Below are 19448 nucleotides of genomic sequence, written 5' to 3' on the forward strand. Positions count from 1 at the left end.
CCGGCTTATCTTTCTAGGATCGCCTCCAGTGCCTATTCATATACCCCAGTCATTTTGGACTACTTCCTTTTTCATTGGTAAAACCCATGTTGTGAAATCACTACACATGCTATTTCCAACCCAGAATGCCTTCCTTTTGTCTGCTTGTCATATTTTTCTAGACATATTATTTGTAGTCAGGTGGTCCTTATTGTCTTCTAATCAGCCATTGGCTGTTAGTTAACTGGTAAAGCATCTATACAGATTTGAATTTTAAAAAATGTTCTGCAACTAACAGTGATCTGCGTAACTGCTCCTTCTATCTCTGCACGAAAGAAAGTTTTGGAGTGAACTCTTTGTGGGAAGAGATATCAGAGTTGAAATTTAATTCTGTTCTGTGATTCTTGGGTCAATAACAGTGCATGGGAAAGGGGTGAAAAGAAGAATAACCATATGAGTGTTTGGGAGAAACCCATTAAGGCCTATTGGACTTATAGAGTATTTGGAATTTTGAGTTTATTGATCCATGTTCTTCTCATTTAGACTGATGATGAAGATGAATCTTTTGTTCTTGAAGATCCCACGTTGTTAAACATTGATACTATTGATTCTCACTCCTATGATACTTCATCTGTGGCAAGCTCCGATAGTGGTGACAGGACCAACTTAAAAAGGTAAGTATTTATTTATTTATTTATTTATTTATTTATTTTTTGTCTTTTGTCTTTTTGTTGTTGCTATTTCTTGGGCCGCTCCCGCGGCATATGGAGGTTCCCAGGCTAGGGGTTGAATCAGAGCTGTAGCCACCAGCCTACGCCAGAGCCACAGCAATGTGGGATCCGAGCTGCGTCTGCAACCTACACCACAGCTCACGGCAACGCCGGATCATTAACCCACTGAGCAAGGGCAGGGACCGAACCCGCAACCTCATGGTTCCTAGTCGGATTCGTTAACCACTGCGCCACGATGGGAACTCCCCAAAAAGGTAAGTATTTAAATCATACTTGTGTACAGTGTGGTCTGCTGAAGCCCTGCATAGGAAGTGGAGGGCCTGTGGATCTCAATAATATGCTTATTAAGCCCTGAAGATCTTGGCACTGTCGAGGAGAGAGGACAAAAAGGTGGCCTCTAAGACCACCATCTTCTGAGCCCCCAGTAGGAAGCCATGATAACAGCCAGGGGCTCCCGGAAGCCAGAGAACCCTTGGGAGGTGCACACATCCAACCTGGTCCAGTGTCTGTGGTGGAAACTGGGGCTTGGTTTACCTCACCACCTTCTGTTCCCTCTGCTCCCCACCCCCTTCCTCCTGCTCTCTAAGGACAACTCCAGCATTTCTTCATTCCCTTGGAATGGGTTCAGAGGAGAGTTACAAGGATGATTAAAGATTTGGGAAAAGGACTTCTAACCCTAAATAACTTCATTTTGGCTGCTTTTCACCTTCCAAATTCTTGGAGAGCACATGAAAAGGAAAGAAGTGGAGGGAGCATAATGTAAATACTTTATTGAATTCATGTGTAACTTTAATGTTGATAAATTGTCGGTGTATTTTTCCTCACTTCTTAAATTTTGCCCGAATCAGTGCTGTCTTCTTTAGGTTGTCAGCTCTTGTGGGGTAGGGACCATGGCTGGATATATTAACTTGCTCATCATTTTCTTCTACAAATAGATAACTTAGTATTTTTCAGCTTTTTTGAGATAAAACTGACACACAGTGCTATGTAGATTTAATACAGTGTAATTTTTTAATATATGTATATATTGTGAAACCATAATAGGGTTAGTTAACACTTAACACCTTTTATCACCTCTCAAAATCTTTTTTTTTTTTTTTTTTTTTTTGCAGTGAGAACATCTAATATTTACTCTCTTGGTGACTTTCAAGTGTATAACACAGTGTTGTTAGCTGTAGTCACCACATTATGCATTAAATCTTCAGAACTTATTCTTCTTAAAACTGGAAGTTTAGGGAGTTCCAATTGTGGCTCTGTGGTAACGAACCCAACTAGTATCCATGAGGGTGCAGGTTCAATCCCTGGCCTCACTCAGTGGGTTAAGGATCCGGCATTGCCGTGGGCTGTGGTGTAGGCCAAGGATGCAGCTCAGATATCGAATTGCTGTGGCTGTGGAGTAGGCTGGCAGCTGCAGCTCTGATTTGACCCTTAGCCTGGGAACTTCCATATGCTACAGGTGCGGCCCTAAAAAAGCAAAAAAAACAAAACAAAAAACAAAACAAATAACACCCTGGAAATTTATACCCTTTGATTAGCATCTCTGTATTTACCCCCCATCCCTGACTACCAGTGTTCTACTCTGTTTCTCTGAGTTTGACTCTTAAAAGTTCTACATATAAGTGAGATCCTACAGTGTATGTCTTGCTCTGTCTTATTTCATGCAGCATAATGCCCTCAAGGTACATCAGTGTTGTCACGAATGGCAGGATTTCCTTCTTTCTTATGGCTGTAATATCCATTATATATATATATGTCTCTTTGTGTGTGTGTGTGTATACATATATAAACATATTCTTCATCCATTAATTTGTAAATAGACTTTTTTTTTTGTCTTTTCTAGGGCCATACTCGCGGCATATGGAGGTTCCCAGGCTAGGGGCCGAATTGGAGCTATAGCCGCTGGCCTACACCACAGCCACAGCAACGCCAGATCCGAGCCTCATCTGCGACCTACACCACAGCTCATGGCAATGCTGGATCCTTAACCCACTGAGAAAGGCCAGGGATCGACCCCACAACCTCATGTCATGGTTCCTAGTCAGATTCCTTAACCATTGAGCTACGATGGGAACTCCCTGTAGATAGACATTTAACCTAGGAACGGGTTGAATCAGTGAAAAAGGAGTGGTGGCTTTACTCATTTTTCTGCTTGCGCTTCTCCAAGGTTCAGGGTGGATTTAGTGCAACATCTTAATGTGAGATTGTTAGACTCTTCATACCTCTTCAAGAAACAAAGCTAACAAATTACATACACTGTTGTTTTTATTTTTTTGTTCTTTCAAGGCTTTAAAGACCCTGCCTTCCCAAATTTTTTTTTCCTGTTCTTAAACGTTTTTCTTTTTTTTAAGAAAGAAGAAATTACCTGATTCTTTTTCACTCCATGGATCAGTTATGCGACATTCACTTTTGAAGGGAATTTCTGCCCAGATAGTGTCTGCAGCTGTAAGTATTTTGTTCTCTCCCCCCAGCTTTATAACCTGCAATGGCATAATGAAGTAGGAATGAGCATAAAACAAAGCACAGCACTTCTCTTGGCCTGAGGCTTAAGGAAAATAGAATCTGGCTTTCATGGGTTTTGTGTGATTATTTTTGACTCATAAGACATGGCTACACATCTTGACATAGAAATTAGTGCAGCCATGAAATAAAGGTCTGCCCAGAGTCTCGGGTGTGCCTAAATGAAATATGGCAGCAAGCCTAAAAGAAACACTATCTGCCTTTTCTTTAAATTCCTTTTCAGTTTAGTTGCCATCTTGTGTATTTGGTTGAGGTAGAGTGCTTGTTTTTTTAGTCTTTTCATATGGAGAAATGATTGATCGGAATCTTTTACAACTGGGTGATTTTTTTTTAATTCACAAAAGTCTTTTCATGTACCTTATTTCATATACTCTTACAACTTTGAAAGTAGGGAAAGCCATATCCTATTTTACAAATGAGAAGACAGTCTCAGAGAGGTGATATTAACTTTTACATCATTGGGTTAGTAGATAGCAGAGCAGTTACTCAAAATTGGGGTTTTTGGCTCCAAGATTAGTGCTGCTTTGTTCTGAAGTGGGGGTGGTGTTGGTTAATGTGGGCAGTGTATAATGGCTGGAACAGAATATCTGTGGCCTTTCTGAAAATGATTTAGAGTGCTGGGTTAATATAAAAATATTTAATTATCTGTCAAGACAGTAGATGCTGATTCTGGTATGTTTTATCAGATTTTCCTTTGACCTCATGGCCTGTAGTCTTATGTGGTCTTTCAGTTTTGGTTTTCTGAATTCAATATGTAAATTCTATAAATAATAATAGTAATACTAATGAGAATGATGACAGATTATACCCCAGGACTTTGATGTGTTTTTATGTTCTTTTTAAGAAATTTAATTGGTATTTTGCATATTCAGTTTGGACAGTTTTGATTTTTCATGAGGATGAGAGATTGATACAGAAGTGGCATCATGACCCCATAACTACATTGTAATTTTCAGATTTATCAGAGAAAGCTCTTATTGCAGAAACCAAAAAAAAAAAAAAAAAAACCAAACAAAAAAACCCCAAAACCAAAAAAAAAGGAAAGAAAGAAAAAGTGTTTTCTGTGGGCAGTTGGTATACCCTGACCCAGTTCATATATCATGAAGAAAGTTTAAATAGAGATAGTCAAGCAATGGAGGAAACCTGGGCAATTGTCCTTCCTCTTTTAGGTGGAGAGTAACTCATATTTGCTAGAATGGGAACCACCTGTTGAGGATTACATTTCCATGACGTTCTCTGAATTTAATCCTTATGTAGGTGATGAAATTCATTCCTTTCAAAATCAAGATGAACCAGAACAGTCATTTGACCCACCTGTGCAGTTTTAAAAATATTTTGAATAATGGAGACTGAACTAAAACTCAGACATTGAACAATGATTAGATAAATCTGTTATTTAAAAGGGTTTCTCCTCTCTCTTGAAGAGGAGGGAAAAATTCTAATAAATCCCAGAGTGTTTGCATTCTGTTCTTATTTCACTGCTATGGCTGAGCTCCTTTGGTATGTTAAAATGAAACCTGCTTTTCCTGTGACAGTCTTCATACTCTGCTTTCCTAATTTTGGATTATCAGCTCAATTTAAATTGTATGCTTTTCTGTGATGGTTGGTTTATTAACATGTAAAGCTAGTTATATTTGTGGGTCTCTCCCCTGAATAGTTGTTCAATAGTGCCTTCAGCCATGTGGATAGTGATGTTATCAGGGCTGCCTAGGGCCTTGATCATTATAAAGAACACTTAGGAGAGATGAAACTTTTGAAATTGTGAACCTCATTGTTGAATTTTGGAATCATCCTCAAAGTAATATGATATGTGGCTATATTTAAAACTAATTCAAATTAATCTTTAAAGGATATTTATCACTTTATGATCACCTAAGATAATAGAGATACCTTAGCATAGTGTTTTTGAAAAATGTGTCTAGGGCATAAAACTCCTTAGGGTTCTTATGAAAATGCAGATTCCTGGGCACCACCCCCAGGCCTACCGAATTGGTCTCTAGTTCTAGTGGTGTGGCATAGGGATCTGTGGTTTTAACAGGTATCCCAGGTGATTCTAATGCACCCTGGCTTTTGAGACTCAGTAGCCTAAGATGCTTGAAACACTAGCACTAAAGTTCTGTGACCTCTGGAGTACGTCCCACATCTCTGGATTTTTAGCTTTTAAAGTTAGCTGACTTCTGATTGTATTATTCAGGTTCCATTTTAACTATAGTTTATATTCTTTTTTTTTTTTTTGTCTTTTTTTTTTTGTTGTTGTTGTTGTTGTTATTGTTGCTATTTCTTGGGCCGCTCCCGCGGCATATGGAGGTTCCCAGGCTAGGGGTTGAATCGGAGCTGTGGCCACCGGCCTACACCAGAGCCACAGCAACGCAGGATCCGAGCCGCGTCTGCAACCTACACCACAGCTCACGGCAACGCCGGATCGTTAACCCACTGAGCAAGGGCAGGGATCGAACCCGCAACCTCATGGTTCCTAGTCGGATTCGTTAACCACTGTGCCACCACGGGAACTCCAATAAAGTTTTTTTTTTTTTTTTTTCTTTTTTGTCTTTTTGCCATTCTTGGGCCACTCTCGCGGCATATGGAGGTTCCCAGGCTAGGGGTCTAATTGGAGCTGTAGCTGCCAGCCTATGCCAGAGCCACAGCAACATGGGATCCGAGCCACGTCTGCGACCTACACCACAGCTCACAGCAACGCCGGATTGTTAACCCACTGAGCAAGGGCAGGGATCAAACCTGCAACCTCATGGTTCCTAGTCGGATTCATTAACCACTGCGCCACGACGGGAACTCCTAGTTTATATTCTTGAATTGCTGTCTCATTCAATTCTTTTTCCCTATCCAGGACACAAATCAATTATTTATCAAGTATTTATTTCATGTTTCTTAATCGCTGAGCATTATGTTAGGCATCCTTTACACACACACACATCTGCACAGAGTTGAGTACCTCCTGCTGTCCAGACATGATACTAAGCAGCCTTGGTGATTGGTCCTCCTTATAGTTCCATGTCCTGGAGTAAGTTTCTTGAGCTAATTCCTAGGAAGCTCTATAAAGTTGGATAAAATAGATTCTAAGAGATTATAATAATGAAGTGAGCACACTGTAGGGACAGACAGAAAAGAAACATAGAATTGTTACAAAGAGCCTGGCCTGGGAACTGAAGCCCTGAGTTTGAGACACAGTCTACCACTTCCTGAATAATCTTGGGCAAGTCACTTAAGCTCTTTTAATCTTAATCTCGAGAATCTTAATCTGTTTTCCTCACCTGGAAAATCAGAATAATACTGCTTGTTTTATTCATCTCTCCTGGTTTGAGAATCCAGTAGTGTAATGTATGCATTTATAAGCTCTTCGCTACTACAGTGCTAATCACTGTAAGCCCTTGTTATTATTTAAACCTATAGAAGCATCAAATAGATACCCTTACATTTATATGATACTTTACATTTAATTTGATTCTCAGGACAACTCATTGAAGAGGACAGGATAGTATTTGCCTTTTCCTTGAGCAGATGAGGGACTAATAGCAGAAGGGTGAGGTGACTTTGACAAGGTCATCACTTAGTTACTGTAAGGATCTGGGACTAGCACTTGATTGTTGATTTTCTTATTTGACTGATTATACCCTGCTCTTGTTTTACTTAAGGGTTATTGTATAACTGCTGGGTAAGAAGCTTCTGCTTAGAGGACGGGTGTCTTTAGTATATGTTTCCTATTTCTAAAATCTTTATGTACTGCTCCTACCATTTGGACCCATAGTACTTAGTGTATTTACATTATTGAAAATAAAACCTCTTTCCCCTCTCTTTTCTTTTATGTTTTGTTTATATCAGTACCTTCCTAAAGCATCTGTTACATTTAGTAAAAGAAAGTGATCTACTCTTGTGCTCTTTATATTTTGTTGGTATATACAACTTTTGTAGTTTCTCGGTTGGGGGCAAAAATGAAGCTTTCACCTCATGTCTGAATTGATTTGGATCAGAGTATACAAAAAGAGAGGGCCTTAAACGTTTTTCTTTTTAAAAATGGGAATATCTTTGCAAGTACTTTTTGAATTTTTAAATTTTTTTTTTTCAGGACAAAGTAAATGCTGGCTTGCCTACAGCAATTGTAAGTATACTTTAGATATACCTTTAAGGTAGGTAGCTTTTTATTTGATTGGGTTTTCTTAGATTTATTCTTCTAATGTTCAAAGTTATTATACACATTTTCTGATAGTAAATTCATATGCCATTTACTGCCAGTAATCAGATTTACAATTTACCTGTGTTGAATGTTCTCATCCTTTCTAGTGTATTGTTACTTTTCTTTTTTGTTGTTATTGTTTTGAGAAGGACGTAATGGAATAATGATAAGCTTTTTCCAGGTTTGTTTGTATGTGGTACTACCCTACCAAAGTAAATTTGCTTATTCTGTGATTTGGCTTCCCTTTGGTTATAGGGAGTGGAAAACAGTATTCGGTAAAATCACTTTGTGGTAAACAGTACACTTAACAGCTCTGAACTCCATTGCCAAGCCTGCCAAATAGTAAATCTGTGGAGTGATTATAGAGAACTGGGGGATATTGAAAGCACACTAGTGCCTTCTTTTCCGTGATTTCCAGCTGCCTCTTGGAGCTTTCTTGTTAGTCAGTCAATGGTTGAGGAAGTGGACTGGTTATTGAGTGTTCCTGATGCCTCTTGGCTCCTGTGTATAAACTGGAGAAGAGCTTTCTCATTCCTTTCCCACACCTCATAGGAGGCTCTTGGCTGGGTAGCATAAGTGCCTCTTATTTTGTGCGGATCCCTGAGTTTTTAAAAAAAATTGCTTTAGGGGAAGTTGAGTGGCACATTTTTACCTTTAATGTTGAACATATGCTATTTTGATATTGTCACCCTTGGAGTAAATTTAGAGGGATTCCCAGAAATAAGATATCCTAAGTTTATTTCCTGTTTTGCCTCCTAGATGAAATTCTCCTTATTTATAATAGTTGGTATGTTATCTGATGCCTAGAGGAAAGAAGTCCAACAAATTCAATTCTGATTATTTCAAGATCCTTGATGTATATCTTAAAATGTAATCTTCCCTTTTGTTCTCAGGCAGTGTCCAGTCTGATAGCAGTGGGTACATCTCATGGATTGGCTTTAATATTTGGTAAATTTTCTAACTACTTATTTTAAATATTAAGTATTTTGGGGGAGTGTTATTAATGTCTTTTAATCACAATTTATAGAGGAAACTTTATTTTTTTGAAAAAGGCCAGAAAAACTTGAAAAGTAGCAGTCAGTATTTTTCTAGTTAAAAATTACTTGATTCAGCTTCATTTTGTTGCTCATTGCGATTTATTTTCTTCTTTATGAATTTATAAACTATCATATCATATCATAGATCTTTTGATTCTCTGCAGACCTAGGCAAAAAGAAAATAAAGTTGAAAGGGACATGGGTTGTCATTTTGTCTGCCTCAAGTTTGTGGTAGTGGTAATTTTTTATTCTAAATCGTATTCAAATAGGTATTCATAAACATCTTCAGGGAAAGAGATTCCCAGGCTTTCTTAGTAATTTTCAGTAACTCTCAGAGTTCCCGTCGTGGCTCAGTGGTTAAGGAATCCGACTAGGAACCATGATGGTTGTGGGTTTGATCCCTGGCCTTGCTCAGGGGGTTAAGGATCCTGCGTTGTCGTGAACTGTGGTGTAGGTTGCACACACGGCTCGGATCCTGCATTGCTCTGGCTCTGGCGTAGGTTGGCAGCTACAGCTCTGATTAGACCCCTAGCCTGGGACCTCCGTATGCTGCAGGTACGGCCCTAGAAAAGACAAAAAAAAAAAAAATTTTTTTTTTTTTTTTCAGTAATTCTCACTGACAATTTTTCTTTTTTTAAATTTACAGTGTAAATCCCTCTAAACTGAAAAATTTTTAGCCCATAATCACATTCTTTTTTTTGTTTGTTTAAGAAGGGAACTTAGCTAGGTTTATCTGTATGGTATGTAATAATCCTAAGTATTTTCTCAGTTTTTTCCCTAACTAAATAACCCTAGTTTTAATCTTTCTTGGCTTTTGCATTCAATACTATAAGTAAAACATTTTGTTCTTTTTTTTTTTTTTTTTTCATTTAAAAACTGCTAGATAGGAGTCCCCATTGTGACTCAGTGGAAACGAATCTGACTAGTATCCTTGAGGATGCAGGTTCAATCCCTGACCTCACTCAGTGGGTTAAGGATACGGCATTGCCTCGAGCTGTGGTGTAGGTCACAGATGGTGCTTGGATCCCATGTTGCTGTGGCTGTGGTGTAGGCCAGCGGCTGCAGCTCCGATTCAACCCCTAGCCAGGGAACTTCCACGTGTGGTGGGTATAGCCCTAAAAAGACAAAAACAACAACAAAAACTACTAGATAATATTTTCCTGTCATTTTTATTGTTCTCTTATGGATCTTAAGTCTTTTGCAACTCTCTGAAATGGAATTCCTGATGACACTGTTTTTAATAAGGAATCTACAGGATATTGTGTTAGGATTACCTGGGAACACCTTAATAGCAGAACCACAGTTTGATCTCTGTGGGCTTTGCATCTTTATTTATCATATGAGTAACTAGTTATTTTCCCTTGATTTTGAACAATTTGATTTGCTATTTATACATTATTCATTATGCCAAAAGCCTTATTTATGATGTGATTTTAACATCTAGTCTTTTCAAAGGTGATTGATACAAAAAAGTTTTATTGTCTGGGCTTGAGAAGAATGGAAGCAAAAATACAATTCTTTTGAGAGAAATTTAGAAATGATTCTTCAAACAATTTTGTTTCTTGTTCCATAATATATATTCATAAGAGAAAATCTAGATGAGCAGAAGTTTGAAGATATGCAAATTCCACCATCCAGGAATTCCCTAACATTTCTGATAGCCTTCTGATCTTTTTTTTTAAAATACGTATTTGTGTGGTATATATGTACACATCCCTTAATGTGATCATGTTGATTTATAACCTTTTTTATTATAATGAGCATCTTTCCATGTAATTATATATTCATCTATAACATTACTTTTTTTCTAGAGTAAGTTATCAACTTTTTAAAAAATTGAAGTGTAATTGATTTACACTGTTGTGTTAATTTCTGGTGTACAGCAAAGTGATTAAGTTATATATTCTTTTTCATATTCTTTTCCATTATGGTTTATTACAGGATTTTGAATATAGTTCCCTGTGCTATACAGTAGGACCTTGTTTATCTATTTTATATATAGTATTTTGTATCTGTTAATCCCAAACTCCTAACTTATCCCTTCCCCTTTGGTAACCATATTTTTTTTCTGCCTGTGAGTCCGTTTCTGTTTAACAGCATTTTTAATGGCTACATAGTGTTCTTTTAGTTTTTTGGTGGTTTTTTTTAGGCCGCACCTGTGGTCTATGAAGTTCCCAGGCTAGGGGTTGAATCAGAGCTGCAGGTGAAGGCCTATGCTACAGACACGGGCAACACCTGAGCCAAGCCTCATCCATGACCTATGCTGGAGCTTGTGGCAACACCAGATCCTTAACCCACTGAGATAGGCCAGGGATTGAACCTGCATCCTCATGGACTCTTACATAGTATTCTTTTAAATGGAGTCACCATAATTTACTTAATCATGCCCTATTATAAGACAGTTGGGTTGTTTCTAAGCAAAAAATAGAGTGATGAATGTCTTTGTAACTGCATTTTTGTGTACATGATTACTTCCTTACGACAAATTCCTAACAGTGGAGTTGCTTAGGTCAGGGTATGAACATTTTGAACACTTCTGATGCATACTGCCTAATTAATTGCCTTCTAGAAAGTTTTACCAGGCCCCTCTCCTATTAGGTATAAGAATTCTTGCTTTCCTATGAGGGCATAGTTGGTATTGATAGAATTTTGGGAAGGGATCTTAAAAGGACTTTTAATTCAGTCCCCTTATTTACATGTGAGGTGATTAAGAGCCAGAGAAGTTAAGTAACATGTAGAGAGCCAAGTTCAGAATCAAGGAACACTGAATCCTAAGATCAGTGCATTTTCCCCCTTTTCTTCCTGTCCTGAGAGAAAAGAGGGCAAATTCCAAGATATATAGGAGAAGAACAGAAGAACTAAGATGAATGAGGACAGAATATAATGCATATGTTTATCTGTCAGCAGAAGTCTTGTTCATTTTTTGTTTCTACTTACCAGTACTCACTTTTCTTCAACTCTGTCTGCTTTAATATCCCTTCTTTACCACAAGGTTATAAGAATATATGTCTTCTTAAAATCAAACCCACGTAGAGCTTACCGCAAAAAATTAAAACGAAGTCTTTTTAAAATAGAAACTAACAGGTGGAGGAAGTTCCCTTGTGGTGTAGCAGGTTAAGGATCTGGCATTGCGGCAGCTGTGGGGCAGGTTCCTGGCTGGGGAACTTCCACATGCCATAGGTGTGGCTCCAAAAAACCAAACCAAACAAACAGAGGTGAAATATACTCAATGAGTGTAAGTTTCCTTAAAAAAAAAAAAAAAAGAGAGAGAGAGAAGAGTGCATTGTTTTTTGCTTACCATCTCTTTTTTATTTCCTTGGACCTGCATTCTAATTTTTTTGAGTTCAGCAGCTTTCATGTAGACTTGATGAAATAGTAATCTTTCATTACAATTTCATAAAAAAAAGTATGCTAAAGTGAACATTTCTGAGAAAGAATCATAATATTTTAGTTATGTGTTGGATTTTTAATTATGCAGTTAATAAATTATACTCATTATTTTTGAAGGAATCAGATATTTGGTCAATGAGTTTTAACAAATGGATTAAAATTTGCTTGAAAACCAGGAACAAATGGCAGAGTAATAATACTATGAAGTGTCTAGATTAGAGGTCTGAGTAAAATCTGATCTTTTAAACATCTTTGTTAATCTTAGGAAAAAATGCAGCAGGAAGAACTACTTGTTTAAGTACCATTAGATTCTCTTTGGAATGGAGGCTTGGGTCATTAAAATAGTAATCATTATAAGCTTCTCAAAAGTGACGTAAATTGCCTATTCTTATGGAATTATAGATATATGGTATTTATTGTGTATCTTGGCTCTTAGCTAAATACAAACTCTCAAAAATTCAGATCTTAGTAAAGATGTCTCCCTATCCCAAAGCTCTTAGTTTTCCAGTTTTGGGGTTGTTAGTATACTTTAGTAGATTATCTTTTTGAAATTGCTTTTGTTTTTATCAAACTTAATGGACTTAGATTTACTGTGCTTAAATTTGGATATTTTGCATTTTCTCTATTTCCATAACCAAAACCTAAATATAATCATTTTCACTTACATTCTTGAAATTTTACCTGTCTTTTCTCTGAACTTTTGAACTGATTTCTTGCTTTTCTTTTTCTTTTGCTCTTTTCTCCATGGATTCAAGGAAAAGGTATAGTAACTTTGGTTTGCATGAGTAACTTTTTTTTTTATCTTTGTAATGTTGAAAGAGAATGCTGTCAATTACAGTTGGTGCCCTCTTATGAAATGCTTATTGAAAAGAACCAGCTAGTTGAAGTTGGTTAAAGCAGGGAATTGTTAAAAATTATATTTGTATACCTTCAGGCTTTATTTTAAATGAAAATATATAAATATTTATTTTTCCCTTAATCTTTTGATATAGTCAGAACCTTTTCTTTTTCGTTCTTTTTTTTTTTTTTTTTTTTTTTTTGTCTTTTCGCCATTTCTTGGGCCACTCCTGCAGCAAATGGAGGTTCCCAGGCTAGGGGTCAAATCACAGCGCGGGATCCGAGCCACGTCTGTGACCTACACCACAGCTCACGGCAATGCCAGATCCTTAACCCACTGAGCAAGGGCGGGGATCGAACCCCCAACCTCATGGTTCCTAGTCGGATTCCTTAACCACTGAGCCACGATGGGAACTCTTGAAACTTTTTCTTTGCAATTGTATCTGCCGTTTGGAGGTCTGGAACGTCTTTTTTGGCATAAGCTGTGACAATGATGGGCCTTGCAAAATTTGGACTTTTAATTAAAAAAAAAAGAAATAAAAACTTAAGACACCTGTCATCAGCCAATCAGTGTACAAAATTTTAGATTTTCAGAAAACTTCTTCTCAGTTTTCTACAGTTATCCTGTCCGCACCTTACTTCATTTCAGTTATTCTAAAGCAACTCATCTTTACCAGGTTTTTCTGAAAGCATTCATTTAGCTTTCACAGAAACAACTCTTTCATTCTGTTTCATCAGTTGACATATTGTTTAATTCAGTATTTAAAGTACAGTAATATTAGAGTGGCATGAACAGGTTTGGAAATGAACATAGCTGACTCTTCATCAGCATCTGCATTCCAGAAAATAGCCAGTTAGCCATAAGGAGTTATTGTGTCCTGGGCTTTAGTCAGTAAGCTTTACAGAGGGAATGGAGAACTTTAATTCCGTGTGTTTGTTAGGTGGTGGTCAGGTAAAGTGCTTCTGCTGTTTTATGAGGATTGATGAAAAATTTTTCCTAACATTTTTTATTCTTTTCCTTTGGTCTTAGAGAATGTTTTAATATATACAAAAGAGTGGTATTGAAGAATGGTGAATACTGGCAATAAAAGTAGAGCTCTACACATATAATTAGATTTTGATTCTTTCTAGGACCTATGTATTTCCTTCTTTAATGGTCTTTGGAATCTAGTTAAAACAAATTAGTGAAGAAATAGAAGATTAAGTTAATTTTGGTATATGGAAAGAGGAGAAATTCTTTTTTTTTTTTTTTTTTTTGTCTTTTTTTGCTATTTCTTGGGCCGCTCCCACGGCATATGGAGGTTCCCAGGCCAGGGGTTGAATCGGAGCTGTAGCCACTGGCCTACGCCAGAGCCACAGCAACGCGGGATCCAAGCCGCGTCTGCGACCTACACCACAGATCACGGCAATGCCAGATCGTTAACCTACTGAGCAAGGGCAGGGACCGAACCCGCAACCTCATGGTTCCTAGTCGGATTTGTTAACCACTGCGCCACGACGGGAACGCCCTTTTTTTTTTTTTATATAAATTCTTTTTTTTTTTTTTTTGTCTTTTTTTGCTATTGAAATTCTTGAAATATATGCAAGTTTAGATTTTTATGGCTACAATAGACTTTATATATTTTTTATGGCTTTTCTTTGCTACTTAGCACATTACTTTTCAGCCTAGACTATGCTGAGTAAGTAAAGTCTACTTTGAAAGCTGTACTAATAAATAGATATAATTCATTGCACTGTCAAATGGATGTGCTTTTTGTGATATCTGGGCTTAATTTCTTTTAATTAACTGGTAAGCTATTTAGTATTATTAATAATAGTTCTTCGCATTTGTACCATTGGATAGTTTTCAGATTTTTCATAGGCATTTTAAAAATTTAAGCTCAGTGCTAACTCTGTGATGTTTATAGGAAAAATGATACTTATTTTCATATTTCTTTGTTTTCGTATTTCTTCCTTTTTTTTTTTTTATGGCCACACTTGTGGTATATGGAGGTTCCCAGGCTAAGGGGTGAATCAGAGCTACAGCCACAGGTCACAGCAACATGAGATCTGAGCCACCTCTGAGACCTGCATCACATCTCATGGCAATGCTGGATCTCCAACCCACTGAGTGAGACTGGGGATCGAACCTGCAACTTTGTGGTTACCAGTCAGACTTGTTTCTGTTGCTCCACAATGGAAACTCCTGATATTTCTTTCCCAGATCAAGAACCCTCTTGGAGTGGAATGTGGAGAGCTCTGATTTTCACCTTTCTTGCTTCTGTCCAGGTCCTTTTGCTCTTTGCATATAACTTGAGAGATGAAGTGTTGAAGTGTTTATCTTCGCCAAAGACCTTTATGTAGAATTGTCTAGAATAATCTGGACTACAGAATGTTCTTCTAGTGGAAGAAACCTCTTCAATAAGATCCTGTTTTCTTCTTTCACAGAAATTCTATCTTTTCTGAATGTAGTCTAAACCATGTAGCAAGTTTGTTAATATGGTACCATAAATACGGAATGTATAATGATAGCAATAAGAACTGATAAATATCTTTGTGCAGTTAAACTAGCTTACATTTTATGTACTGTCCATTACCTCATAGCCATGCTACTTTATAAAGGAACATTATAAAGATAATGAACAATACAAAAGTCAAGGAGAAGAATTGAGAATGTTCAACATAGTCCTATGGGATATAAATTTAATGCATATTTCAGAAGTGACTAAGGTTAATTTGGTCCCTGTCTTAGCTAGTTTTTACTATATAGGACTGTTAGGAAAGCAGTTGTGTTTGGGTTTTTAATGTAGAAGTTAGATAGGTCTTTTTCCCTTCCCTCTTTTTTCTCTATATCCTTTTTCTTAATGGTACCCTTATTCTCTGTTGTGATACTCCTTAATTCTCCTATGCTTATTTTCCCTGAGTTATAAGAGTACTTAAATAGTCTCATTTAAAGTATGAACTTAGCTAAAGCAGAAAGCAGGAGGAAGTGTCTTTAAGTATCCATGGGTCAGAACTGTGTAGGGTTTGGATCTCAAAGCAGGGATTGCAGAGGATCCAACAGGATGTTGTTCACATGCACTACTCTGCCTAGAAGGCAGGCAGCTCAGGCTAAAGGGGCTTCTTTGTGAGGCTGGCGTGGAATTTCTGTCATTGCCCTCTTTCAGTCCTTTTGGTAGACTACATGCTTGATTCGAAGTGGTAGTATATAGAGACCATTGCTGTCCAACCATTGAATCTTGACAGTCGGCAGAATAAGGTCTATGGATAATCCACTAACTGTATAAGGTGGCTCTGATAAGATAAGGATTTTGGAAAGCACTATTTGAGCCATACAATTCCAGTGAAGCAAAATAAAATGTAGTGTCATACATAGAGCCAGGGAAAAGGGGAATTTTAATAATCTGGATTAAACCAGAGGAGGGAAGGAAAAGTATGTAAGGGAAAAGGTAAGGAGGGAGTTCCCATTGTAGCTCAGCAGGTTATGAACCCTACTCATATCCATGAGGATATGGGCTCGATCCCTGGCCTCACTCAATGGGTTAAGGATCCAGCATTGCCATGAGTTGCAGTGTAGGCTGCAGATGAGGCTTGGAACCCATGTGGCTGTGGCTGTGGCTGTGGCTGTGGCCAGCCGCTGTAGCTCTGATTTGACCCCTAGCCTGGGAACTTCTCTATGCCATAGGTGTGGCCCTAAAAAGCAAAATAAATAAATAAATAAAAAGTAAGGGGAAATCTGCAATTGTAATAATTTTAGGTGAGAATAAACATGATGACTTTTAAAGTACATCAGACCTTGTATATTTATGAATTTTATTCCTTTTCTAATGTTCCTTTTGGAAGGCTAAGATTGAAAATGATTTCAGAAAACATCAAGTATTTTCTGTCTGTTAGATACAATACAGCTATTAATTGGGTTTGAACTCCTCGGGGAGATGGGGTTGCTATTTGAGCCTACTCATGAACACAGAAAAATATTCTTAAGTATTCGTTTTGGATGGGCTAAAGAACTTACCTAATATTATTCTCTACATTTGAGAATGGAAATTACAGGCTCTTTCTGATAACTAGATTTACCTTTGTTGGAGGAAGACTTGCAAATGTGGCAGCTCTTCAGATGATTGTTAGATGCCCTCTGGGTGCAAGGCACCAGGCTAGGTATTCTGGGGGGTGCTGATCACTCATGACCTCAGCCGTTAGAGAGGTCATAGGCTAAGAATGGGAATCAGAGGTATTTTCCTCCAAAATGTAGCAGGTGGATGGTGAAGGAAAGCACAAACAGTTGCTGGGGGAGTTGAGAGTACTCTTGATTGTTCAAGTAAGGTGGGTTTTGTTTTTTTTTCCCTCAGTTAAATTTTGTGCCTTCTTATGTTTAAATTTTTTATTTCGTTGTTTTCAAGTGTGTATAATAATGAACTCTGTATAATATAAAATAAACATTACCTAGGAGAAGCCCTATAGGAATTTCTTTTAATTATTAGATAATAAAGTTTACTAACATTTGAGTGCCTCCTGGAGACATCAGTGGTGATTAAGACAAAATCCTTGCCCTTAAATAACTTAATCTAGTGGAGATTTGAATTAATTTGTTTTTAGAATATCAAATGTTGACGCTTGAAAAGAATTTTCATAAGTAGTTTAAACATTTACTCTGTGATTTTATTTATACTATTAATTTGCCTGGTAAACCTTTTCTTCGTGGATAATATAAATGTAAATTTCAGCCAAATTCTAAATGAATAAATTTTGATTCTTGAAGTTTTAAAGCTACTTTTAAAGGTGGTATTTCAGGAGTTCCCGTTGTGGCTCAGTGGTTAATAAACCTGACAAGTAACCATGAGGTTGCAGGTTCCATCCCTGACCTCACTCAGTGGGTTGAGGATCCAGCATTGCCGTGAGCTGTGGTGTAGGTCACAGACGTGGCTCAGATCCCACGTTTCCGGGAATCCCAGCTCCAATTCAACTTCAACTCCTAGCCTGGGAACCTCCATATGCTGCCATTGTGGCCCTAAAAAGACAAAAGACCAAAAAAAAAAATAGGTGGTATTTCATGTAACTTTGCCTCCTAAAAATAGCAAGAAGTACAGGGCTGGAGTGAAAGCTGGTTTGTTCAAAGAGATATTTCTTATGGATTTTCTTATTATAGGCAAGTTTTATACTTCCTTGTACTTATTTTTTTCCTGCAGTTTTATTGTCTAATTCAATGCCCAGTGTCTAGTAGGTGCTCAGTAAATGCATTTTAAGATGAATGCAGTTTCATCATTTGATTCTTTTGTTTCTTGTTACCTCCAAAGTCTTTGAAAACAAGCCTATATTAAATACACATTTATTCACCCTTTCATTTCTCTCACTTAATTTTACCAGATTTTACCTATTGCTTTCTTTAGATCAGAATCAAGCCTTGCGACTCTGTCTGGGTAGCACCAGTGTTGGAGGTCAGTATGGAGCCATCTCTGCCCTCAGTATCAACAATGACTGCTCAAGACTTCTCTGTGGCTTTGCTAAAGGACAGGTAAATAGGAACTTTATTTTACCCATAAGACAATGTAAAATCAATTTTTAGAAAACCATTATCTTTTTAGATCAATATCTTGAAGTCCATAACGTGTTACCAAGTGACTTTCTGTAGAGCCCACCTGAATGTGCTTAGCCTAATTTTTGTCTTGTCCAAATTTTTAAATATAATGGATGGGGCTAGAGTCAGGTTTTTAATATCTTAATTCATATATCCATATAAGTAAATAGGCTTTATAAACCGACCAGACTGTTATACAAAACTTACTTTCTTATTGTAGTGTGGATAATTGTTGCTGCTTCTTTCAGTACATTATATTCTGTTTTGTGTATTCTTACCACCATGTTCCTAGATGACTATTTTGGTATTTCTTTTTACTTCTGAAATTGGCAGTAAGTTTTGTTTTCTTCTCTTCTGACTATCATTAATTGGTTTGGCAGTAAGCCTTTTCTATAATTTTTACCAGTGCTAAAGAGATTGACTTATTAAAGAAATTTCTTTTACCTCTTGGTAAGATTCAAAATCTAAGGGGAAAAGTAGGCTGGGCAGGATGAGAGGAGGATGAAGATGGAATAAAGGCCCCGTGCTTTGGGAGATCTGCAACTTTTAGTTATGTTATAACTTTATAGTTCTTTATCTGCAATGTTTATAGGCCAGGAATAGATTATTTCAGCCAAAATCCAGGGTACTTAAGTCCAAAAAAGAGCAATAAATTTGTTTTTAAAGCGTTTAGTTGTCTTATAGATCACTATGTGGGATTTGGCCAGTGGAAAACTTCTAAGATCAATAACAGATGCTCATCCTCCAGGAACAGCAATATTGCATATTAAGGTAAAGTCTTTATTTTCTTTTTCTAATGATTTTTATTGTGTCTTTGTATCCATTTTTAAGTAAATTTCTCTATAAACAGAATCCTTTAAAAGGAACTTTTATTCGACTGGCCCAACAAGGTGTTTTCCCAAGTTAAAACCAGAGATGGGCTAGCTTGGTAACACTCAGCTATATGTTGTATTGAAGTCTAGTAGATATAGAAGGAAAGAGAGTAAATGGATGTGATCCCAGACAAAAGGTTGGCAGCAAAGACAGGCAGCACCCTCCTGAAAACTCATGTGCAGATTTAAAAGGTCTTTTTACTTTTTGTTTAGTCCGCCAAGATTTTATTGCTGACATCAGGTGCTCTGTCACTTTGTTTGGAATGATCTGAAGTTCGAGGCACCAATTGTGAAAGAACCAAGGTTTGCATTATATTTAGAAATGAATCTGTTGGGTTGTTT

General features: G+C 37.3%; 1 protein-coding gene across 4 annotated transcripts in view; it reads left to right on the plus strand.

Moving 5' to 3' along the window:
• The window catches only part of VPS8 (VPS8 subunit of CORVET complex), a 256850-nt gene that overhangs the window by 16073 nt on the left and 221329 nt on the right, over nucleotides 1–19448 (plus strand). For 3 of the 4 annotated variants that reach the window (XR_014824480.1, XM_084990588.1, XM_084990589.1), the window contains exons 4-9: nucleotides 523–653; nucleotides 3059–3152; nucleotides 7309–7341; nucleotides 8310–8364; nucleotides 18047–18171; nucleotides 18919–19005. Coding sequence is in view for 3 of the 4 variants with exons in the window: in XM_084990588.1 (XP_084846714.1) it covers nucleotides 523–653; nucleotides 3059–3152; nucleotides 7309–7341; nucleotides 8310–8364; nucleotides 18047–18171; nucleotides 18919–19005 (525 nt within the window). In the remaining variant the exon portion in view is untranslated. Of the gene's footprint in view, nucleotides 1–522; nucleotides 654–3058; nucleotides 3153–7308; nucleotides 7342–8309; nucleotides 8365–18046; nucleotides 18172–18900; nucleotides 19006–19448 lie in introns of those variants that run through there. The other variant, XM_021069975.2, reaches the window with a different exon arrangement.

The sequence above is a fragment of the Sus scrofa genome, chromosome 13, assembly GCF_054392235.1.
Source record: "Sus scrofa isolate SSC_HxYL_T2T_F1_AM1 chromosome 13, Sscrofa_HxYL_maternal_Yorkshire_Landrace_v2.0, whole genome shotgun sequence".
NCBI lineage: Eukaryota > Metazoa > Chordata > Mammalia > Artiodactyla > Suidae > Sus > Sus scrofa.